This window comes from Cornus florida, unplaced genomic scaffold, assembly GCF_030987335.1.
Source record: "Cornus florida cultivar Cherokee Brave unplaced genomic scaffold, ASM3098733v1 CherokeeBrave_3.0.0_Hap2_Chr10, whole genome shotgun sequence".
NCBI classification, from domain to species: domain Eukaryota; kingdom Viridiplantae; phylum Streptophyta; class Magnoliopsida; order Cornales; family Cornaceae; genus Cornus; species Cornus florida.
Genome location: NW_026775580.1, coordinates 112,591,656 through 112,617,076, shown reverse-complemented (window position 1 = coordinate 112,617,076; position 25,421 = coordinate 112,591,656). Strand labels below are relative to the sequence as shown.

Genomic DNA, 25,421 nt, shown 5'->3' with positions numbered 1-25,421 from the left:
AGTCATTTCAACATAAACCTTGCCTATGCCTTATAATTTTATTTTATTTTATTTTCAATATTTGGGTTAATTATGACAAATTTTTTCTATTATTTAGTATTTGATTAAATATTAAATATCTCGATAAACGGATTAACACGTTTACCTATTTAATAAACGAATTGGGTTAGTGTTGAAAATTCTTCACACGATTATTAAATGGGTTGAATTTGGGTTTACCTATTCAATATAATACACGAATACGACTCACAAACACGAATTGTCACCCCTAAACGTGTGGGGGAAAGCATACCATTTCAATCCGGGTCGACCCAATCGGAGGAACAATTGATAGGAAGAGAGGGACCTTTTTGGCTTTGGCTTTTACATGAAAAGAAAAGGTGAGAGGAGTGCATCGAATTCCCTGAGCAATGATGATGGTTGGTCGCTTTCCATAATCAGTCTTCTCGTACAAGACTCCAACACACTCCTTTCGTGGAGATTCTTTCTCTCTCTCTATAGTTCTATATATATATATATATATATGCATGGCAGAGATTCTCATGGGGTGGACAGGCGGTCGTGATATTCTCCATATCGTCCTTGTGAATATCCTTCCTTGTCTGGAGTTGAAAAAAAGAAAACGAATATTCCCTTTCAACTAGAATACTCCATCAATATTTCTTCTAAAATCGAAACCGATCTTTGTGTGTATGGAATGTTGTAAAATAAACCAGAAAATAGTAGGACCAGCTAGTGCTAATGTGCGCTGCAGTGAACATATGATCAACAACAATCAAATAAATGTATTAGTTTTATTTAAATTTTTACTTAGTCATCAAGTTGTACAAAGTATCCATGCCACCTCACAATTGATCAATTTCAGTATAGTCATTCTCTTCCAATTTACTTTTTATTTATTTATTTGAGATTTGATGCCCATATAAATAGTTAACTGTGTTCATATAAGGACACACTAAAGTTTCGTGAGACAATTTGTATACATAAAAGCTTGTATATACTAATTAACTACTAAGAATGGTTTCGGAATCCCTAATAATCAAGTCCCACTTGCATAACTATCCCAACTTCATTTGTTGAATGAGACCGCTAGTTTTATGGTAAAATTCACTAATGACTCTGCCTCATTAAAGAAACAAGTTTGCACTTGGTGTGGTTTGAGTACGTATGTGTGTGTCTATATATCTATCTATATATATACATATATAACTTCATTCCATGTTTTGATTTACCAGTGTTTCCACTAAGTGGGGGATGGGGCAAAAGTGCCGGCTGCAAGGGGCCTAAATGATACTTTAACAAGCCCATCACGTAAGGCCGACTATACATTCTCATGTGATATTTGAAAAGCCACATTTATGTCACATTAAAAAAGAAAAGTATATGGTTACAAATATACAAATCCATATTTATATGAATATATAAAGTTAAGAGTCCTGATTCTCTTACTCTCCATGAAACAAGAAAATTAATCTATACTTTCTATATAGATCGTTAGATTAAATTTTAACTGCTGAATTTGAATTCATGGACAAAAGTGACAAATGATTTCTCTCTATATATAAGGTTGTGAGAAGAACTTCACCCATTTTTACAGTCCCACCACAGTCAGTACAACATCATCATCTAATAATTAAACTCACAAATTCACAAATTCAATAATGAATTTCACCAAATGCCCAACTTCAAATTGAAATAGAAAGAATTTTTGTTCAAACTTTAAATGAAATTTTCTTCAATCTCAATTCCAATTAATCAATTCGATATTCCAAAATGTAATATTACAGTATATTTGTTGGTAAATTTACTTATACTAGATAAGTGTATTATAGTTGTAAAATTGATGTTTCTTAGGAAAATGTTGTTACAAAATTGATGTTTCTTAGAAAAATGCTATAATATCATTCTGTTGTTACAAAATTGAAAGATACGGACATTATTTTCCTTTCAAAGAAACATCTAAATAAAAACAAATTTTTAGTAAAATATATTAGTATCATTTTTTTAAAAAAGGTTTCTATTTTTATTTTGATAATTGCCTTTTATTGTTATAGTAGGTGGTAATGGTAAAATTAAATATAGAAACTAAGAATAGGGTGAGAGTGGTTTTGTATTAAAAGGAAAGATCATAGATGGGTTTGAAAAATGACAGTTAGATTTAATCTAACAGTCTATATTAAAAGTGTGGATTAATTTTCTTACTACATAGGAAATAAGAGATGAAGACTCTATATAGTTAATGTTTTTTCTCCTCTCCTTTAGCAATTAGTATTTGATATTAATATATTAAACATTAAACCGCCACTCTTACCATTATTATTATTTTGCCTGAAGTTTTAAATTATATTGGGCGATAAATAAAAAAGTAGAGAAAAGCCTACTTACTTAAGCATAATTGTGCTCTGCCAAAGGTTTAGATACTTAGAATAACTAATAAAAATCCAAACAAGGATAAGAAATGCAAGATTCTATTCTTTTTCTTTTTCTGTTTTTCCATCCAAGTGCTAACTTTTTTTCTGTTACAATTATCATCAATTAATGAGTTGATGAAGTTTTTCTAAATTCTATTGAAACCCAATTCAAAGCAGGCTAAGAATATCAAAAGAAAGGCCTTTATGTTGCATAATGTGAAATATTCTTTTGAGCTTTTCCTGAAAGCTAAAAATAAATAGGTACATTTAGGGGTAGTAATGTTTCTTTCGTAAGATTCATTAACTGGGCATTCAGTGTATCATGACAATGAGAAGACTGATTTGTCCCACTAATTCCCATATTCACTTATGATATAGATAATTTCCACTTGATTATACATTGATGATTGATAGCTTTGGATTTGAATTATTTGGATGCTTATCCTAGAAAAAGAATGTTTTTAATGTAAACTATGGGCTATAAAATGTCTAAATAACATTGACTTCATCTCTAGTTTCAAAAATAATACTTACCACTCCTATATTTTTGGTTCAAGTAACATTTACCTCCCTTGTTATAAATCTGTCCGTATTGTCTTAAATTTCAATTTTGTTCTTAGAATGCTTGAAACAACACTATATTTACATTAAATTATAATAAAAGTATGATGGGTATAACTGTCATTTTACACCTTTGACAAACTAACAACACTAATTAAGAAAGGATAACAACATTATGTTTGAAACAGCAGAGGAAGTCTATGTTATTTAGTCATTCTACATGAAATGTGGATATAATTTTACCCATTATAGTAAATTACTCTCCTCTTTGAACCAAGGAAATATTTTCACAAAATAAAAGAAAATGAAAAAAAGTAGGTGGTTCTTGCATGCTACATGTCACTTTATGCATTAGCCCATAAAATTTTGGAAAATGAATATATGCTCCATTATCGTACATGTAAAAAACGTTTTCTTATCCAAATAATTATATGATTGATATCTACTTAAGTCTGATTGATCAATTATTGAACTCACTAATTAATCACTCAGTTCAATTTATTTATTCATTTTTCATAATTATTTATGGAGTTTTAATTTCAAGTTATCAATTTTATGTTACAATTGCAAATTTTATGATATAGGGTAGACAATTGAAAATTTAAGAAAATTTACAAGCCGTGTGATCGGTTGACTACTCAGCAAACCAACGGTAAATGTAGCACCACGAGGGACACCCACGATATATATTATGGTACCAGTACCCATGCAAAAATTTCCCTCCATTGAAAATCTGCATTATTAATTTGACCATAGAGATGCATAAATAGAGAGTGAGCATATAGCATCTCAAGCACGAGAGAAGAGTGGGAATGGAATTAGAATCACTTTGGTCGGCATCTAAGCTAACGATACATATATAGCTTCTTCAAAAGATGCATTTAGTGTTGTTGAAGACTACTGGAATTTAGATAAATAAAAGTTGTCATATATACGATTATGCAGTATTGACTTAGCTAGACTTTTTATATGTGTATATTTATATGAAGTGTCAACTAAAAGTTAGTATCAATTTAAAAACAAAATAATCTCACCCCTAAAACGTGTCTCTGCAACATTGGTCCGCGGAATTTAAAAAGAGTATCAGACTATCAGATCTTATGCTTTGGATAAATGGTTTGGGTTTATAACTTTGTAGTTGGGCCATGAGTTTTAGGTCTGATGAATTATTCTATTGGGAACTCTGGGCTAGAATTTATGAAGCCTGGTTTGCAACGCTGGCCCTTTATTTTAATGTAAGCGATTGGTGCACAAGGTGTTTGATAAATTGCATGAATGAGAAAGTGACAAGCTTTCTTGATTCATATGCCCTAGTAGTAGCAGTCAGTGCAACATGCTGGGTTTATCTATTTATTATTTTCTTAAACTGACAAAACATTGCAAAATGCTGGTTTAACAGGTTGAGAAGTAAATAGAGTGTTACTGTCACAGAGCATTTCTGTGAATGAATTTGTGCAACTAGTCACCATGCTAAAGTGGTGGATAAGCGAAGGCACAGGTTTTTAGCACAAAGAACAGGTTCTTTCCAAATAATTTTCCTTTTGATAATGCCTTCCTCACAAATGGTGGTTAAAGAATTACTGAAAAAATAAAGGGTACTTGAAGACTGAATTTATATTATAGGAAAAGGTCAAGAGAAGGAACGGATTGGGGAAGGTTCAAGTAGCAGTGATAAAGAGAGTCGCAGAATAGTGTCCTTGGGTAGAATGGGATATGTAGGAAGTGGTGTTTTGCCTTGCTTTCTCAGGCTCTCTTGATTTCTAGAATGACAATTTTTAGAAGGGTTTATTATGCACTGATGGTCATGAGAATGATACAAAAAAAAAAAAAAAATGTGACGACAAAAGATGGCATGGTTTGTGGTGAAGCAGTTGATCGGGTCTTGAACCCCTGCAAAGTCTTCCTTTTTGCAACCCTTTTGCACTAATTTTTTTAATTTTATTTATTTATTTATTTTTATTTTTATTTTTTTGGAGGGAGGGGTTGAAACGAGGCCTGTCATTGGTGGGAAAAAAATTGGTTAAATTATCGGTTACATTGACTTGATAGGCCTGAATATGAATACAAAAACAGTCTCTGTATAAATAATGTCAAGTGTTAGGTTTGTCTCTAATCTTCCACTTTCAACATTACGTGTCCATTGGATGAATATTGAATAATAGCCTTTTGTTTTTTTTTCTTAGTTGGTACTCATACACACATGTCTCTACTGAGGGTTGAATACCTGACCTCCCTTTAAGAAATAGGGGCTTGGTACCGCTAGGCCACTGATAAAAATGGCCTTTTAAATTGTGCATGAATTACCTCAATATATGTAAAATATGTAAATCAAATATGCCATTACTGTTGGATTGTTCTTTCTGTTTTCCTTTTTATTGTTTAATTTTTTCCTGTAAAATAATTTCATTCTTAACTTGAAATTGGCTGATTATTTAGTGCTGAACTTTCAGCAATTTAAACTGCCAAGTGTAATGGAGGCCTTGGGCAACAGTACTTGGGACTATCAAGGGAGGTAAGTGCAGTTTATCAAAGAGGAATATGACTCATCCATGTGACCCTCAAGTCTCAATTAACACTTTTATAATACAGAGTGATATTATATTCATTGTGAAATATGCATGTAATTTCCCTTCTTTTTTATGGTCAACTCTCTGTTTTCAAGAGTTTCAGGTTGTTTCCTTTCTTCTCTTGTTGGCAATCAAGACTCGACTATTTCAGAACCAATTCTGCAGTGAAGGAAATAAGCAGAAGATATTGACAAAACCCTTCTTCAGGTTAGTCTTTCAGCATTAAGATCTTCTTAGAATCTCCATCATTGTCATTTACTTTTATTGATTTTGTCACTCTCGTGCTTTCTATTGAAGTTGAGATAGAAGAATAAAATAAAGAGAGACAATACATCTGATTTTTTTTTTTTTCTTTCCTTTGGCTCATCTCTATTTTCAATAGAATCTTCAGACTGTTTCTTAGTGTACAATATTTCATTATTGCATTCACATATCTGGGTTAGATTCAGATCTTTCGGGTCTGCTAGCTTTTCTGGCTTTGCCTTTTATATTGAGGGTTTAGCATTTCAAATCCACTGTTATGAAGATCAAACTTTTGGTTCTTGGTCTCTGGACCCTTCTAGAGTTGTTTGGGTTGTCCTACACAGCTTCTTTCGATGACTTTGCATTCTCGGATGATTCCTCAGTAGTCTATACATACAATCGGTTTGCTGAGATTGAAAAGCAATGCAGCCCTTTTCTCTCTTCAGCTTCTGAGTTGAAACCCGATGATAGTAGAAGTTATAGACTTAAGAATGAACTATCTTTCTTCAATGGCGATTGGGAGCAGGAGGCTGGTGGGGCGCCTTTGATGCCATTTGATGACAGTGACATGCCTGCGGACAGTTCTTCTTTCGTCTCTCCCTTAAAATTGGTTAGTTTTGAGGTGAAGGATGTCAACTCGGTCCATCAATCCAAAAAAGTCGTTAGTCTCAGTGGTGTTTTGTCTATTGGCATATCTAGAAATAGCACTTATGCTCCTGAATTGTTCTCAAGCTTTTACTATATGAGACCTGGTCTCTCTGCCCTCAAAATTGTCTTTGAAGGTGTGTACATTGAAACTGAGGAAAATGGAGGGGAACACTTGCTCTGTTTGTTGGGAATTTCAACTCTGCCATATTATGATTTGGTTGATGTTTTTCAAGATATGACGGACAATTTTGGTTCGCATTACAAGCGCTGGCCTCAATTGAAGCAAGATGATCAGATATTTCTTATTCTCCATTACCCTCGGACCTTCAGTTTGACAACACGTGCAATCCGAGGTGAAATGAGAAGTTTGAATAAACGAGAAAGCTTTCAGTACTTTGATAAAGTTCACATATCTTCTCAGTTGGGTCGTTACTCAAAATATCAGTTCATTACTGAAAAGCTCAAGTCAAGAACTTGTGATCCACGTCCAATACAATATGAACTGCTGGAAGATGGTGTCAACATGCTAAATGCCTCTGAGTTCTGTAAAGTCCTCAAATATTTCTCAAATGAAGCTTACAGCATTGCTCCAAATTGGAAATTTAGTGGCAGATATGAGAGACATATTAGGTTGGGCCCTTTTTTGCTTGGCAAGGAGATTAAATCTGTTGACTGGACGAATGTAAAGCTTATGATGCAGAATATAATATGTGAGGAGGAAACCACTGACTATAAGACCGGAAATGCCAGGGTTTCTGCAGTATTTAGAGCATTTGCACTCATGGAACGACATGTCGTAGCAATGAGGAGGGGTCTTTCTGGCCTGACACTTTCCGTGGAGGGAATATGGAATTCCTCCATGGGGCAGCTTTGCATGGTTGGTTGTATTGGAGCTGTTGATTCAGGTTTGGAAGGATGTGATTCTCAGATCTCACTGTACTTTCCTCGCTCACTTTCTAGCAGGCAGAGAAGCATCATTTACGGAAGCATTTCCAGCATTGAAAACGAAACTAACTCGTACTTTCCCATACTGTTCGGGTTGGAAATGAGTCCCTCAAATATCCGCAATAACCATGAGTGGTATTCTAGCTCTTATCTGTCATACAGTTACGCGAAGACTGAATTGGCCGGTGCATTTAGGGAGAGAAGTCAGCCATCTAAGTTTATTGCAATCATCAGGCAATATCTCCTAACTTATCCAGCTCTGGAAGACAAAGAAGACTCACTTGCCAGTTTAAATCTTCTCTCTAATGATCTCCATCTTGCTGCCTATGTAGCCCCCAGGTACATAAATTTCTTTGTTCTAGCTGAGGTGCTTTCTTTAGGTCCTTTAGTTGGTCGTTATACTCCCCGATCATATAAAGATGGTTCTCCAGTTAATGCTCAAGTTGAACTCACTAGTTCTGATCGCTTGAATGTGTCCCTTCATCTCAAGTTTGGAGAAGATAATAAACCTTACAAAAGTGAAGCAAGGATGTTCTTGGAAGGTCTCTATGATCCACTAGTTGGTGAGATGTATTTGATTGCCTGTGCGAAGGCTATGGCTGAGAGTATAAATATTGAGAGTGGGCTAGACTGTTCGACCGAAGTGAAAATTGAGTACCCATCTGAAAGTTTGAGATGGCTCATAAATCCAACTGCGAAGATCACCATTACCAACCAAAGGAGTGAATATGACCCCCTTTATTTTCTCCCAATAAGGGCGAGGACCTCTGTTATTCGATATGGAAATCATGAAAGTGATGTTCTCTTCCGGAAAGTTTTTGAGGGAATTCTTCGGATAGTGATGCTTTTGGTGTCAGTTGGAATCATAATAAGCCAGCTCTTGTACATGAAGCGAAAGACAGTTGCAATTCCATACATATCGCTTGTGATGCTGGGCATCCAATTTCTTGGCTATAGCCTTCCCCTTATCAGCAGTGCTGAAATTCTGTTCAAATCAAAGGAATCCGAATCTTACAGAAACCATCCGTATGACTATCAAAGATACCAAATGCTCTTCAAGGCCCTTGACTACACTGCAAAACTTCTTGTGTTGGCTGCCTTGCTACTCACTGCTAGGGCTTTCCAGTTGGTGTCAGCATCTCGAAATCAACTGCATTCACATGGAACTTCAGAACCAGTAGCTGTCCCTAGTGATAAGCGGGTTCTCCTAATTACCATAGCTGTTCACATTTTTTGGTTCTTCCTTCCCTATGGGCTGTTGCTTCTATTCGGAAAGGATACAAACACCGTAAGTGTTGATATGCTGCAAAATTGGTTGATGGGATTTGGGGCATATTTCGGTCTGGTTCAAGATTTCTTTATGCTTCCTCAAATCATTGGAAACTTCTTGTGGAAGCCCCGTGTTCAGGCCCTTCAAAAATACTACTTTTCTGGTTTCGTATTGGTAAGTCTTCTTCTTAGTTTCTATGATAACTTGAGAGATCCTGTTGTAGACCCCTACTCTGAGAGTGTTCCATTTTAAGCCTGCACTTGGCTTTTGCTTCCCAGTTTAGTATTCTCTTTTTTTCCTTTTCGTTTTTTCCGTGTTTATGAGAGAATAATGTCTGGTGGATGCGATGATCTCCAGGGAAGCTCGTTTTTGTTGTATGCGAGTCTATTTGCCACCCAAATAATGAGCAGTTGTTTCATATTTGCTATCCATGGCTGGTTGTTGACTTTTCTCTCATTTTGCTATACTGCACAAAAGTCCGGAGAAATGCCTATAGTTATTTTGATTGTGTACTAGTTATTTACTGGACTGGTGAGGATTAAAAATGAGCTCTCCTTCTTGAATGTAGATTGGGATCTAGAGTCTGTTATATAATGTTGATGCCATTTACAGAACTTTGGTTTTAGTTAAGAAATTGTATCATAGTCTAGCTCTTTCAGTGGATAATCCAAATTTTAAGAATTTAGTAGTAGGAAATCCATGTCAGGACCTTCGACTTCTGTATGCACAGCACTTGGTGTCAGTCTCATAATTGCAACATATTCTGGCTTTTCATTCCCAGTTACTAGGAGAACTATATATAATATAAGCAAGAGAAAAAACAGCTGATCTACCATGTTTGTTTCTCCTAAATTCAAATTTGGGGATAGATCTTCAAGATATTAGATAAGCTGGTAACGCCAACCGATTTATTTTCCTGATGCAATTCTTCGATGTCCCATGATCCAAAGTTTTCTCTGGTATGTAATGTAGTCAGCACCTCATCTCACCAATGAGTCAGATACACTAGTTAAGAAACAAGGCAATTTTGAAACTAAACTAATCATTTATATTTGTTTGGGAAATCTACACTTAGGTGAAGTTAGGGGCCTCAAATAACCATAACATATTTCTAATGACATAAATAACCGTAACATATTTCTAATGACATAATATATTTTATAATGACAAACATATATACAAGGGTGATTCTGTGCAGAAAAAAATTAATGAAAATATATAAATAAATTACTAAGTTGACTTCATAAGATCATCCGCCATTGTTGGCAGGTGACCTACATTTTTTTAAAAATGATTCTCCTAATCTTTCCTGAATATATGCATGTTCTGATGTTCTCCGTAGTTAATTATTCAAATAACATCTCAATGTTAAAAATGCCTTGGTGTCTTGCAACTTTAGTTATGTTACTTGTTATCTCTTTCGTTACTTCTTTGTCCAATTATTCGTTTTTTAGACGTTTATTTCCTTTGGTGATTATTTATTCTCAAGTTCAATACCAATGTTCATTTTCAAAGAGAAAAGAATACACACTAGGCTGAGAAATCAGGAAAAGAAATTAATTCCTGGTTAGCCTTAATGATTGTAACTTATTACAGATTTTTGATAATTTAATTAAATATAATGTACTTAAAATTTTCTTCTTCTAATCTCCCTCCTGATCATCTGTTGAGAAAGAACTCAAAACAGTTCATAATATTAAATATTGTATGTGAAAGGGAAAAAATGTAAATATATATATATATAAAAAAAAATAAGAACCATGCGTTTGCCGGGAGTCGAACCCGGGTCTATTGCTTGGAAGGCAATTATCCTAACCGTTGGACTACAAACGCTTGGTTGTGGTAATGCTTGAATTCCTAAGGTACTTGAAATGAAATACCCGAATCAAACAAAGATTGATACAGAAACTGGTCACTTATTCGAATCCAATTCTAGCCTACAAAAGTGGACCATTTTGCCAAACATATTACAACCCCCGTTTTCAGTCTATTATCAGTTTATCACATCTTTTCTTGTCACTTGGAATTATTAATCTTTAAAGAAATTATAAAATTCAATCTATCCCATAAATTTTCAACCACGTAAATACCCTGGTCTGATCAATTTGTATGGCAAGTATGACACCATATCTCAACTCCCTTCTTCAACCTCTTCACGCATGGCTTCTCTTCCTGTTAAAACCATTCCAAACCCACAACTTCCTCATACTAGATCCACCAAACCCACCAAATCTCTCAAATTCACACCAAATCATCTCGGGAAACAATCTGAAAATGACAAAAACAATCAAATATTATACAAATCTTACTTCAAACACATATCTTTTCTCTGCAAAGATGGTCAAATAGAAGAAGCTGTTGATCTCATCACCGAAATGGAGTCCCAAAATCTCCCAAGTGGTCCTGAAATCTACGGTGAAATCCTTCAGGGTTGTGTCCACGAGCGAGACCTCTTCACAGGACAGCAAATTCATGCTAAAATTATAAAATATGGTGATTTCTTTACCAAGAATGAGTATATTGAGACAAAGTTGGTGATTTTCTATGCAAAATGCGATGTTTCAGATGTTGCAATTGCAACCCGTTTGTTTTGCAGACTCCGAAAACAGAATGTGTTCTCTTGGGCTGCCATTATTGGATTGTATTGTAGAATGGGTTTTACTGAAGAAGCTTTGTTGGGTTTTTGTGAAATGCAAGAAAAGGGTTTTTTACCGGATAATTTTGTTGTCCCAAATGCTTTAAAAGCTTGTGGTGCTCTACAGCTGATTGGGTTTGGAAAAGGAGTTCATGCTTATGTCTTAAAGATGGGTTTTGAAAGTTGTGTTTTTGTTGGAAGTAGTCTAATAGATATGTATGGGAAATGTGGGGTTCTGGAAAACGGAAGAAGGGTGTTTGATGTTATGCTTGAGAGAAATGTAGTCGCGTGGAATTCCATGATTGCGAGTTATGTTCAAAATGGGATGTACAAGGAAGCAGTTGAGGTCTTTTGTGATATGAGAGTGGAAGGTGTTCAACCGACTCGTGCAACTGTGGCAAGCTTCCTTTCAGCTTCAGCCAATTTGTATGCTCTTATAGAAGGTAAGCAAGGGCATGCAATTGCGATTTTAAGTGGGTTAGATTTAGATAACATTTTGGGAAGTTCCATTATAAATTTCTATTCAAAGGTTGCACTGATAGAGGAAGCAGAGTTGGTTTTTAGCATGATATTTGAGAAAGATGTGGTGACATGGAATCTGCTAATATCTTGTTATGTGCAGTATGGTCTGGTTGAGGAGGCACTCAATTTGTGCCGACTAATGAGATTAGAGAACTTTAGGTTTGATTCTGTTACTCTAGCATCGATATTGTCTTCGTCAGCTGAAACAAGCAATATAAAACTTGGCAAAGAGGGGCATTGTTATTGTATTAGAAGAAACCTTGAATCTGATGTTGTAGTTGCAAGCAGCATTGTCGATATGTATGCCAAATGTAAGAGAATTGATGATGCAAGACGAGTTTTCAACTCCACAACACAGAGAGATCTTGTGTTGTGGAATACATTATTGGCCGCTTATGCAGAACTAGGTCTGAGTGGTGAAGCCCTTAAATTGTTTTATGGAATGCAATTAGAGGGTGTGCCTCCTAATGTAATATCATGGAATTCAGTAATTTTAGGATTTCTAAGAAAGGGCCAGGTCAACGAGGCCAAAGATATGTTCTCACAGATGTTGTCCCTTGGTTTTCAGCCTAACATAATTACTTGGACCACCATAATTTCTGGTTTAGCTCAAAATGGTTTTGGAAATGATGCTATTCTGCTCTTTCAGCAAATGCTAGAAACCGGGATCCGACCCAATGTTGTAAGCATTATTAGTGCACTCTCAGCTTGCACAGATACAGCCTTATTGCAGTTTGCAAGAGCCATCCATGGCTACGTTATGAGGCGATACCTTTATTTGTCTATTCCAGTTGCGACTTCTCTGGTGGATATGTATGCTAATTGCGGAGGTGTAGATCAATCAAAGAGAGTGTTTGATCTGGTTTTAAGCAAGGAACTACCTTTGTATAACGCTCTGATCTCTGCATATGCATTACATGGCCAAGCTGTAGAAGCCTTTCTATTATTAGAACATCTTCAGGAGGAAGGTATAAAACCTGATAGCATAACCTTCACCAGCATCTTATCAGCATGTAGCCATGCAGGGCTGGTACATAAAGGTCTGGAGCTTTTTGTTGATATGGTCTCGGAACACCGCGTGAAGCCAACTATGGAGCATTATGGCTGCATGGTCAGTCTTCTTTCTCGGCACGGAAATCTGGATGAAGCTTTATTGCTTATTCTCACAATGCCATTTGAGCCCGACTCACAGATATTGGGATCACTTCTTGCTGCTTGTAGAAAACACCATGAGGTTAAACTTGGGGAATTTTTATTCAGATACTTAAACGAGTTGGAACCAGATAATTTGGGAAACTTTGTTGCTCTTTCAAATACATATGCAGCTTCTGGAAGATGGGATGAGGTATCAAGATTGAGGATTTTGATGAAAAAGAAGGGCCTGAAGAAGAATCCTGGGTGTAGTTGGATTCAAGTTGGAGGAGAACTTCATGTGTTTGTCGCTGGCGATACGTCACACCCAGGTATTGGGGAAATTCATACCACATTGGCTTTACTGGGACAGGAAATGTGATTAATGGGATATATTCCAGTAGTTAAGAGTGGTGATATTTTCTTCTAGTGACCACAAGATTTTGTTGGTAAATTGAAGCAAAGCTGCTTGAAGATCTTCTATAGATGGGCCAGCTATGGTGTAGGATATAATCATACACGATGAGATATATATTCCTATGCTGAAGAAATGACACTCTTGCAACTGTAGCCAATTTTCATGCTTTCTATGAAATGGATAAGAGCAATTTTTTTTCATAAATGTAAGATTATGTTAGTAGGTGCAGAGGCTCGAGCCTGGGCACTCCAAATTCCACAGGAGGCTCTTATCCAACTGGGCTGCGAGGCATCTGCGGATAAGAGCAATTTGTTTTGGGGATCAGCGATTTGACACATGACAAGTTTGAAAGATGGAGGTTGAAGATTTGGAGGACACAGAGAATGGTGTCAAGAAATAATTCATTAGATGATTCCTTTTTGGGCTGAAGTTGTACCTGCCAATCTGGTGACAACAACAGCAAGAAGGTTGCTCTGTGGATGGCCTTTACTGGAGCAGGAAGAGAGGAGAGGCCATGTATGAATAGATTATTCAACCAGGAGAAGGGGATGGACGACCAATAATTGATGATCATTACATTGTCTACAACAAGGGTCTGGTTACAGAGCCTACCTTTTCTACTCTGTGGTCTGTGCATGCCAAAGAATAGCAATGACATTGATATGTATGGAGGTGCAGATGAGCAGCTGGAAAATATTTTGAAGATTGATCACTTGAACCTGTAAGGCATTTGCAAGTACCTCAGAGAAGACTGGCCCAAGTTATAGGAATGTTGAATTCAAGAAAGTGCCAAAGAAGCTGATCCATTTGATTTGTACCCATTCTTGATGGAGGTGAAAAAGGGAAAGGCATTGATATAGTTGGCAGATGAGAGACCTGCCTGGTCATCCTTGGAAGATGATGATGAAGGATAGAACTTGCATTGCCTTTGAAAGGTGGCACTGAAAGCTCTTTAATCTTTATCAGGTTCTTCTTCGGAGTCATACTTTGGGGCCCTCACTTTTTCTATGCTTATGTTGCTAAATTTATACTTGCTTAGTTCGCCATTGAGGAAGCCAAACAATAAGTTGTGTGTTGGGAAAATAATTGTACTTCTGTTTGGTAAATGGATGATTCATTATTTTTTCAAAATTAATGCAATAACTGATAACTTTGTTTAATTATACAGTAAAAGTTGTCTCCTTTGTAGTATGATTACTGTTTTAAATTATCTAATTCTTTTTTAAAATGGTGGCTTGAGTGAGATCATCCTGAATCTGCTTGTTTATTTGCTTTATCTTTTGCAGGTCACCTCTGGTTTTATTTTTGTTCAGATTATATTACTTTCTGCTTTCAGGAAACTGCACATTCTCTAGATTATGGTTGTCATTCCTTACGTAAGTTGTCATTCATCCTTCATTGTTAGACAGGTGACAGTGACTTTAGTTTAAGTGGATGAGTTCTCTTAATAAACATAAAGCCTACAATGGGATGTAAGATGCATATAAAACTGATGTATTCTATACTGATATTAATTTTTACTGTTTCTAATGTTAAATCCATGTCAGTTGTCTGAGATTGACTATGATGCCAAAAAAAAATCACTTTATCAGGTCTTCAACTGTTAAAGCTTTGGCATTGCTCTTTGACAGTGAGCTACGATCAAGACTTCTCAGTTTTAATTGAACTTGTGATATAACACAAAAACATGACAGAATTGTATTGATTTTGATACACAAGTCATGTTTTAGTGACATATGTTGTAGACATTTGTGAATTACTGCTCTTCAGTTGTTTACTTTCTTGTTATTTGGTTTTTTTTCCGCATGCATATGAGAGAAACGCAAGGTTGAAACACTTGCTCGAGTTTTGAATACCATGAACAAATGACATTCAGTCTCCACTTATTGCAGTCTATTTTCCCCTAGCATTCTCAGCTCGGTTTCTCTTACCTTGGGAGTTCAACCCTGAGATGAGAGAGTTTTGTGGCTCCATTGGTACTGTTGTTATTTTTTTAGTAAATCTAAAATTTATCCCAGAACTATTGGGTGCAGATTTTTTTGAGGAGATAATGGGACTGATCGAGCTGCCTGACACCACTAAGAGATGCATTGCTTGGATTTGCCGATTTGGCTGGACTCTCTATTGAGCAGCACAAAAGTTTGGCCATTGCAGTTGCGCTTGTTGCAGATCCCTCGGTAATATTTATGGTTGATGCTGGAGCAACTCATAACTGTGAGTATGCAATGGGCACAAGATGACCTGTGGCATGCACAACTCACCAGGCAAGTTTCATTTGAAGCTTTCCACTAGAAAGATTGTAGAATTTAAATAACTAGTTATTCTTTTGCAAAGAGTAGAGCGGTTGACCTCTATACTACTTGATATTCGCAGAATTAACATAAACATACTTGCTTCCTGTTATAGAACCCAATATGTGAGCAAAATCGGGATACAAGTCAATTCCATCTCTTTACCAAAAGAAGCAGGTAGCCAAAACCAGTACTGAAAAAACAACAATAATAATTAAGGTTTGGTCATATTAGTTCTATATGTTGGCTTTGTTCAAAGTGTTGGACCTCTACTTATTGTCATTGGGGGTATGTCTTCAATATTTTCTCTTGAGGATAGTACCAAGTTTGAATCAAAAGAAGGAGATCGTTTAATATCATAACAGCAAGAAAATGCTTTACAAGCTTTTAATACAAAATTATCCAGTTGTTTAACATCACAACAGCAAGAAAACGCTTTTCAAGCTTTTAATAAAAAATAATCCTGAATTATGTGACAGTGGCACCTTTGAAATTAAATAGCACCTTGGTCCTCTGTTACAAAATGATACAATTCAAATGTGTCACATCACAGATTCTGTTTGGCATTACTCATCTCAATATCATTCCTATGAATTGGATCACTTGGTGAACCATCTCTAGCTTTTACTAAAATTCATCAAAAAAATCACAATAATCAGAAGAATAACTATTATAGCTTTCTGTGATCTTATGAATTTTTTATGCAGTGTAAAGGAATTGTTCGACATTTAGTATACTACTGCGGCCTGACTTCTTGTAAAGAATTATCATATAAGGATACTTAAAAGGCATGTTATCAGTGGCAGGTTGGCAGCAGAAAATTTTATCGACAAGGTTGGCTGTTTTTCACAAAGTTATGTTGGACAGTGTGTGGAAGAATGTATTGTCCTCAGCTTCATTTTGTGACCACCACCACATTATGCAGTTTGTTGCAAGTGCAAGCAAAAAAAAACTCGCCGTCACATTTCAAAGGAAGAGAATATGTTACAGAAATCATATCATTTTTACAGCATATCCCCATCAGATGACCTGGAAAGTGGTAAGTCCGTAAGAAAAGGTATGGATGTTTTCATTTAACCATATATGCATATAATATGGCTCAAATGTTAATGATATGCTTGAATTGAGGGATCTCAGTGCACAGTTTTTAGGTTTACATCCCTTTTATTTCCAACTATGCTTATTCATTTGCCTTTGATATATTCTCTATCCTCATTTAATCAAATTTGGAGTCACTTTGGTTGTTGAGATTTTAATGCAATCCTATGGTCTATAAAGTAAGGTTAGTGAGGACTAGTTAAGGTTTCTTGTGAAAGGTGTTCTTTGTCTTTACTGATCCAACTAACACCAAAGATAGGTTTGGGATAAAAATTCAATGCTAAATATAATTTTAAAACTGAAAATTCTTATTATTAGGTGTATAGAATCAATCAATTCATATTTTAGTTGTTTGTGATTGATTTTCAGGGTGTTGCAACAAGTCATTAGAACTGGGAAGATTACAACCATGGTTATATATTCAAATCCAATTGAGAAGGAAAGAAAACCACTTGTCTTAAGCTCTACTCCAAGGTTAGTTATTAGTTCTATATTTAGTCAACTCACTTCTCATATTTATTTCTCTGTGTGGTGGATGATCACCAAATGAATTTAGAAAATGCAGTCAGTTGTAGTAGTTCACTTAACAGTTACCGAAGGGACACTCAGTTGTCAAGTTGTTGTCAAACTATGACTTGAATTAAATAATATATATATTAATCAACCATAAATTCCCATAAAATGGGTGGATGATTATTTAAAATCAAATTACATAAGGAAAGATAGAGATGTGATGAGAGAGAAAACACAGTTATCATGCTGATGCTGTTGATGCATGTGTTCTGCAAAGTAAAAAAACTGATGAAAGAACTTAACTCTAGGGGGTAAATTTTAGGTAAATTGCTCTTGGAGATAGTATTAGGTGACCAATATAAGGAAATCTCTAAGCTGTGTTAATCATATATACCTTAGGTAAAGTTATAGTTGAATTGTACATGAAAACTATATTTTTTTAAAGAAAATACAGAATATCGTGCCAGAAAAGAGAGAGCGGTATTTGGCAAAATAATAATAATAATAATGAAAGAGTGCCGACAGTGAGTTTCTGCCTTTGTTCATTGAATTCACTAAATGACTCGTGCCCTTATCCATCAAACAAATTCACCATCATTATTTAGAATATCCAATAAATGAGAATCCGAGCTAATTGTAAGACACCTGTCTTAGTTATTTGGCAAATAGCCAAATAGGCATCCATATTTTCCATGGCCCACAAAATGATTGTGAGCTGCCAATACGGTTGGGTGCCCTCTCAAACATTGAGCTTCTTTTCTTTTCTTTTTTTTTTATTTCAGTGACCCTAATCATTTTCAGGATTTTCCTTTTCTACAGTGTTTCCACTGTTCCATGTCTCCATTATAACAAATGGGGTTCTCATGTTCTATTCCTCTTACACCAACAGGCTTGACATGAATGGCAGGGCATACAGTGGGCCACAATTGTGACATATATATAGCAACTATTTGGATGATATATATATGATGGAAACCATTGTCCATTACTCGTTATTTTGAGTGATTTAATAAGTTTCATGCAATGTATTATTTATTAATATATTTTATTTTTCCTTTGGTCAATTGTTAAATTGAACTCGTTTTGAAGTTTCTAATCTGAGTCATTTTGTTTATGAAGGACATTATATTAGTATATCTAAAGCTTAGATATCAAAAATTCCTCCCAGAAGAGGCTTTGTTGCATTGAATACCATCTTGATTAAGTGGTTCTTGATTGATCTAATGAAGGGCTATGATTAAGTAGATCGCAAGGGGCTAATCTAGGGTTAACAAATCCGAAGGAAAAAACGCACGAGAGTCAATTTGAGACCGACCAAAAGTATTGCTAGTGTCCTCTTTCGGTGCACCAAACCACAGAAAACTATGCCTTTTTCCAAGAAAGCATGTGCCTGGATGGCCACCCCAAGGAAACTTGGCACTGGTTTGATTAAAGGAGTGGATTCTCCCACATTGAGCCCATGTGGTCTTTTATGATTGGGTTGTTTGCTTCACTTATTTCCACAAGTGGAGAGACAACTGCCTTAATAAATAGTGATGGCTATTATAAAAATCACTATAGTATTTTGTTGGGGGCCATTTTGAAAGATGGGTGTAATTAATTTCATAAATTTTGTATTTTTAATTTTTACTGAACCGTTTTTTTGTTGTTTTTCTGGTCAAACTGACATGGTAGTTGTAAATCCACAATGAAATCATCTAACAAACCAGCAATGACAGCTGTGGTGATTCTGACACAAATCAACAAGAACACTTAATTACATCAATCAATATGGCTTTGATAAGGTGTCATCTTCAATTTAATCCCCAATTAACTTCATCCTTCAATTTTGCCAGCACTACTTAAAACGTTTCAATGTAACTGTATTACTTTAGTGTGACAGTTATATATATATATATAATTATATATCTATCTATCATAGTGTCATTAGAGCAGTAACTAGTAAGTGGCAAGTCAAATTGAAATGGGAAGAAATAGGAGGAGGAGGAGGAGGTTGGATATGGAACAGTGAGTCAAACACTGTCCGTCCTTTATTTGTGTCAGAAAGAAAGAAAGAAAGAAAAGACTCAGACAGAGCTCGGCCAGCCTGTTCCCCATCTCTCCCTCCCTTTCTCTCTCTATTATCCATTAACGGACAAAATTCCTTTGCAGTTATCTGTCAATTCCCAAACCTGCCCTCCATGTGGGTCCTCGCCACGTGGCACTCCATATTCACACATTAGTATTCAGTATTCTCCCCACGCAACAAATAAATAATCAAACAGTACACTGCATCATAGCCACTCATTCTGAAGTAGTGAAGACGAATAAATCACATACACATGCATCATAGCCACTCATTCTGAAGTAGTGAACACGGTAGATGTATATTATGGGTAGGGTTGCAAAGTTACTCGTAATCTGTACATATTCTGGTGCAGAATCGATTCATTTACCATCCTAATTTTGTAAGTTCGAATTCAATTCACGTGGATTCATTTATAGATATAACCTTAAGTTCGAATTCAGTTCACCTAGATTCATTTTTAGATATAGCCCTAAGTTCATAAGCTCGATCTCAACTTAACTCTGTTCATTTATAATCATGCGGATCAAAATGGAAAGAGTTACAATAACTAGAATTAAAGAAAGAAGCATAGCCCTAGTGTAAAGAGTAATTTATTCTGAAACATAAAATATGAGAAAAGAATAAAATAAAAACATGTTCATTCTCAATTACTTCATGAAACTCTAACCCGAAAACAATGCGGGTTTGGATCTTGTCGGATAAAACATGTCGTCCAAGCATTTCTATAACTATACATTTCTTCATCCAATAAAATACTTGATCGACACATTTTACAGCAATACTGTATCCTTACCCAAACAATTCAAACCCCTTTTTCTCCTAAAAATCATTTTACAATTAAGAAAGAAAAACAAAAAAAAAAAACAAAATAAATGTGAAGTAAACAAAAGAAAACACCCCATACACTGCGCATTCTGAGGATGACTTGTCACTTTCTTCTTCATTTTTCAGCTTCCAAACACTGTCTAAGGTGTGATTGCACGAGGTGGGGTCCTTGACTCCTGGGGAGGAGTATGGCCGTCCGATCCCTTTGAAGGGTCATCAGACGACTGTCGTAGCCCATCATCGGTCTCCCCTCTATTGATGTCCTCAATCATGCGTACCACTTCCTGCATGGGGGGTCTCTGATCCGGTACGGTCGATACACATGTCATTGCTATTTGCAACAACTGTACCATCTCTTCTTCAATGTTGTGATACCTCATCAGCTCCACATCAAAAACCTCAGCCGTCCATTCCTCACGGACCACGGATTGGACCCACCTCGGTAAATCAATGCCTTCGTCACCCAATGACGCCTGATTGGGCGACTTTCCGGTCAATAACTCCAGCAACAAAACACCAAAACTGTACACGTCCGACTTGAAGGTGACCTTGCGGGTTTCCACTACCTCCGGTGCACGATATCCAGCCACACGATTGGGTGGGGTGGACGAGCCAAAGAGTGGGTTGAGACCGTAGTCGGAGAAGCAGGCGATGTTGTCTTGGCCAAGGAGGATATTGGAGGATTTGATGTTGCCGTGGACTACATTTCCCGGCACGTGTAGGTAAGCTAAGCCCCTAGCGGCGCTCATCGCTATTTTCATCCGGTTGTCCCAGTCCAGTGGAGTTCGGCCTGAGCCTCTGCTACCTGCAATTGTTCACCGGTGACCAGTAATATACTCAAAGCGGAAGCAATGGCCCAACAATTGTTTTATGGTATGTTTTAGAAAGTTAAGAAACAATTTTATTTCAATGAAAATTTATCAAAAAAACATATTGTTGTTGTTGCTGTACGGATGCAGTGTTAAGACATTTTATATGAATTTGTTTTAGTTTTAATGAATTTATCTTTTTAACAAACACAATTTAATTTATATTCAGTAACATGTAAATATGTAATTTGTGTCTCAAAAAAAAAAAAAAAAAAGTTAAAGTATCAATTCTAATTCATGCTACCCAACATGGCATATAAAACTTCATTTGAGGTTGATACAATTGTGACCAAATCTTTTACTGTTAAAATTATAATTTTCTTTAACACCAAATGCAATTTAAAAGATGGGAAGATATTATTAATACAAGAAGTGCAAAACTCACGAAACCACGGAACTAAACCGACACATAATAGATTTAGAAAGTAATTTCAAAATAATTGTTTTGGAAATAGACTGTAATGAAACTACTGTATTCGTATTTCAAAAATATCAAATGATTTCTGCATTCCACTACCACAATATTACCATTTTCTAGAAAAGATTATAAAATAATAATAATAATAATAACTCCAAAATAGAAGTAGCGCAGTCTGTCTTTTTGCAAATGCAATAGTTGGTGGTTGGTTAAAAGCATAGAATTGTACAAATAATTGCAGGGGTAAATGAGGAAACAAAACATTGTTGGTATATAAAATTGAGGTTGAGGACTGATAAAGAATAATATAATAGTCTATATATTTTAGCTTTGAAATGAAGAAATTCATTCATCATCATTTAAAGGGCAAAAAGCATGTCGGTAGGGAATCATGGTGGTCTGTTGCCAATGTTGTTATTAATTACCCTAAAATAATACAGTAGGTAATATAAATTGACACCAAACTCCACGCGCCAGGGTGCGCATTTCGCAGTGTTAACACACACAGCTTGAATAATATGCAAATTTTACACTCTTTTTGTAACACACGGTCTTGTTTATGATGCAGAAACATACTGTTTTGTTAAATGCAGAATACCCCATAAATATAATACTATGCTTTTAGTAACATTGAAGATACAATTCAACACACACATATATAATTAATATGCATTAAACAAATAATTAAATATTAGTAAAAAATTTAAAACAACAAAATTCACACAATTTTTAGTTTTTACAGGCAATTAGTTCAGCAAGGAATTAAGGTATTTAGCAAAGACTGGTAATGGTAATGTTGGCAAAGCAACAATGCCTGCTTCGAACTGTAACAGCCTGAGCTTCATTATGGCGAAAATTCAGAAACAAAATCCTAAAATGGACCAACATAACATAGATATAACATACATTTTGATATAGATATAGATACAGATATAGATAGAGAGACAGAGAGAGAGAGAGAGTCATGGTACCATGAAGAAGAGCAGATAAGCTACCAGCGGGCATGAAATCAGAGACAAGCAATTTCTCATCTTTAGAATAATAGAAGGCTCTAAGAGGAACCACATTTTCATGCTTTACCCTCCCCAAGGCCTCCATTTGCATTTCAAAGTCTCTCCTACTCACAACCACATCCTTGAGTCTCTTCACCACCACCGTCGTCCCCTCCTCCAGCACCGCCTTGTACGACGTCCCCACGCTCCCTTTCCCCAACACCTCCGCAGAAGCCCTCAATAAGTCCTCCAAATCGAAACTGTATATTCCCGAGTCCAGAAACACTAACTTGTTCCTCTCCGCTTCCGCCGACCCGCCCGTCACGTCCTCCTTCGACGACGACGTTCCCGCCTCCGCCACTGCTACAGTGGTCCGTGCAGTTGTCTCCGGCGGCTTCTGGGGTTTCGCCGTCTGTCGTTGCCGCCGCCGCCGCAGACAGAGGATGAGAATCAGGAACAGAAAGAGGAGAAGCAGCGCCCCACCGACGCAAATTGCTACAATCGCCGCCGTTGAGAGCTTTTTGGACTTTTTGCCAGATGGGTTTTGCGGTGGCGCAATTAAAGATGGCGATGGGGCGGGTGAGGGAAAGAATGGGGTGCACGGCGGCAACGGTGCGCCGCATATATCGATGTTGCCGGCGAATGCTGACGCAGGGAATTTCGATAGGGTCGCAGGGATTGAACCATTGAGATGATTGTTGGAAACATTGAAGTCAATTAAGCTCTCTTGGTTGATGCTTGGGAGCTTACCTGAAAACCCATTGTTTTCCAAGAAAAGTCCGGTCAGGTGGGTCAGATTGTTGACGGCGAATGGAATTGTGCCGGTGAAGTTGTTGCTGGAGAGATCTAAACGGGTCATCCGAGGCATCTCGGTAAAACTAGATGGGAACTCGCCGGAGAACTGGTTGTTCTGGAGGTAGACGCTCCGGAGAAGCTTTAGATTGGAAAAATCGGAGGGAATCTGACCTGAGAGGCGGTTGGCACGAAGGCTGAGGACTCGGAGCTGAGTCAATTTACCGATTGTGTTGGCCGGAATTTGACCCACAAGGCCGACACCGGGAAGTCGGAGAGAGTAGACAGAGGTGCGATTGGCGTCGCATTCGACGCCGACCCAGTTGCAAGCCGAGTCGGAGGGGTTCCATTGGAGGCGATTCTCGTGAGGGGTCTGGGAGAGGAAAGCAAGGAGGGCTTGCTTGTCCTGAGTCGGCTCCGAGTTGACTCGGAGACTCAGTAGCAACAGAAGTGAAACAAAGAACAAAACATAAACAACCATCCCTGATTTTGAAAACACTGCCATTGATGTGTTTTGCACCCAAAAGTTATCGAAGGATAGTTTGTTTTTATTTGTGCGCTTCAAAAGGTGGTTTGTGGTTGCGATTTTGGATGGATCTAATAGTGGTTTTCCGGTGAGAAGCCATGAGAGAGAGTGTGTGTGTTGGAGGAAGTTAGGGAGTGAGGAGAGTGGTTTTGTAAGAGTATAACGAGAGCATAAAAGCTGAAAATACAGAAGCGATTTTGCTGGCAGTGGTACAAACGTTTTTTCGTTTTAAATATAGCAATAATTAAACAAACAACTGTTTTCATGCAATTTCAAACGCACTCAAAGCGCGTGCAATTAGTTGCTAAATGGAGTATCATATGGGGCCAAAAAAACATAAAAAATCACTTATTTTTTATTTTTATTTTTTTTGCAACTGATCCCCCGTTCTTTTAGTTTGACAATAAATCTTATCTAAAAATTTGCTATCACCCCTGCAATTTGCTTAATGTTAAAAAAACGTTACATATATTTCATTCACGGATGCACACGACTCGGTTTAGACCGATTTTAAATTTTTTTTAAATCAAATCAATTCTAACAATTTTATAAAATTTCGAACCAAACCAAACTATTTTTGATCAAAGAAACCAAACTAAACCAAATCGTAAAAAATTGATTTGGTTTCAAAATTTTGGCATACCAACTGTCCCCATTGAACTTTTAATGTTTATAGAAAAGATTTTTCTATTTGTATAATTACTCTCTCTAAAATTTGACATTGCACATATATACTATATATATATATACCCCACCGAACTTTTAATTTTTATAGGTGTATAATTGCCCTTTCTAAAATTTGACATTGCGCGCGCGCGCACACACATATATATAAAACCAAAAGCCCATTCACGGTTTTACACACAAAAAAAAATATATGTATATATATATATAATCATGACACAATTGTAAGTATATATAAATATCTACCAATTTATCACTTTCCCATAAAATATGATATTTTTTTCCACTTTCTCAAAATATTATATTCTTTCTCACTTTCCTAAAATAAAAAAAATAAAAATAAAAAAAACATTTCATCTAAATATTCTTTCACACTTTTGACTTTACCACTAACAAATGTATTGTTTCCATCACATTTTCAGTCTTTAACATTTCACAAATTAATAATCCAAACAAAGCAAGTGAAGCAATCATTTACTAGTAAATAGAGACTCAGTCAATTTTACTGCAGTGCGACAAATATATTTTTTTTATTATCTAAATTTACGATTAATATTATTTGATATTATAATTTTAATTAGAAAAATTATTAGTTATTACTATCAAAATTCTTTCAAAATTTAGTTTGTGTAATTGTGTTACTAATTATTATTCTCTAAATAAGACTTAAATTTTTTTTATTTGCAGCCCAAATCAATGAAATCATATATTCACTTACTTTATCAATTTTTTTTATTGATTGGATGGTGTAGTCAGAAATTTCCTTCTGTGGGGGCAATCTTTAATTAATATACTAAAAAAAATCATATACAATGAATCAAGAATAAGATATGAAAAAAAAACATTTTTAATAAAAATTCTTAATAAATACTATGTCAGACTGTCAATTTTCTCATAATAAAAATTCATTCATATTAAAAATAAAAAAGAAAGATATGAAAAATAAAATATGAAAATAACTAACGTTATAAGTTATAACTAGTATATACAACCA

General features: G+C 36.0%; 3 protein-coding genes, 1 long non-coding RNA gene and 1 other non-coding gene across 12 annotated transcripts; 3 read left to right on the top strand and 2 right to left on the bottom strand.

Annotated features, from left to right (window-relative positions):
- Positions 1–6,059: 6,059 nt before the first annotated feature.
- On the top strand, positions 6,060–8,897 carry LOC132278419 (uncharacterized). Its single transcript, XM_059780211.1, has one exon. It carries the CDS (start codon positions 6,060–6,062, stop codon positions 8,895–8,897), a length of 2,838 nt encoding a protein of 945 aa, XP_059636194.1.
- Positions 8,898–10,406: 1,509 nt separating this feature from the next.
- On the bottom strand, positions 10,407–10,478 carry TRNAG-UCC (transfer RNA glycine (anticodon UCC)). The gene has a single exon. It is a non-coding gene; the product is annotated as a tRNA-Gly (tRNA).
- A 208-nt stretch (positions 10,479–10,686) lies between these two features.
- LOC132277234 (pentatricopeptide repeat-containing protein At5g55740, chloroplastic) lies at positions 10,687–15,615 on the top strand. Of its 4 annotated transcripts, none has more exons than XM_059779020.1 (3): positions 10,687–14,286; positions 14,638–14,727; positions 15,385–15,615. In XM_059779020.1, exon 1 carries the CDS (start codon positions 10,805–10,807, stop codon positions 13,313–13,315), a length of 2,511 nt encoding a protein of 836 aa, XP_059635003.1. In that variant the 5' UTR covers positions 10,687–10,804; the 3' UTR covers positions 13,316–14,286; positions 14,638–14,727; positions 15,385–15,615. The 4 variants fall into 4 exon arrangements, with proteins under 4 accessions (XP_059635003.1, XP_059635001.1, XP_059635004.1 ...); XM_059779018.1 differs by having other exon boundaries at positions 10,687–14,317; XM_059779021.1 differs by lacking the exon at positions 14,638–14,727.
- A 6-nt stretch (positions 15,616–15,621) lies between these two features.
- On the top strand, positions 15,622–20,194 carry LOC132277236 (uncharacterized). 5 transcript variants are annotated; one of them, XR_009470996.1, is made up of 3 exons: positions 15,622–15,819; positions 16,449–16,681; positions 17,110–20,194. It is a non-coding gene; the product is annotated as an uncharacterized LOC132277236 (long non-coding RNA). The 5 variants fall into 5 exon arrangements; XR_009470995.1 differs by having other exon boundaries at positions 16,443–16,681; XR_009470994.1 differs by having other exon boundaries at positions 15,622–16,681; positions 17,110–17,214; positions 18,073–20,194.
- LOC132277235 (probable inactive receptor kinase At2g26730) lies at positions 19,943–23,938 on the bottom strand. The gene is made up of 2 exons (XM_059779022.1): positions 22,405–23,938; positions 19,943–20,951 (listed from the first exon to the last, which is right to left on the bottom strand). The coding sequence occupies exons 1-2, from the start codon at positions 23,720–23,722 to the stop codon at positions 20,287–20,289; spliced, it is 1,983 nt and encodes a 660-aa protein (XP_059635005.1). The 5' UTR covers positions 23,723–23,938; the 3' UTR covers positions 19,943–20,286.
- Positions 23,939–25,421: the final 1,483 nt, after the last annotated feature.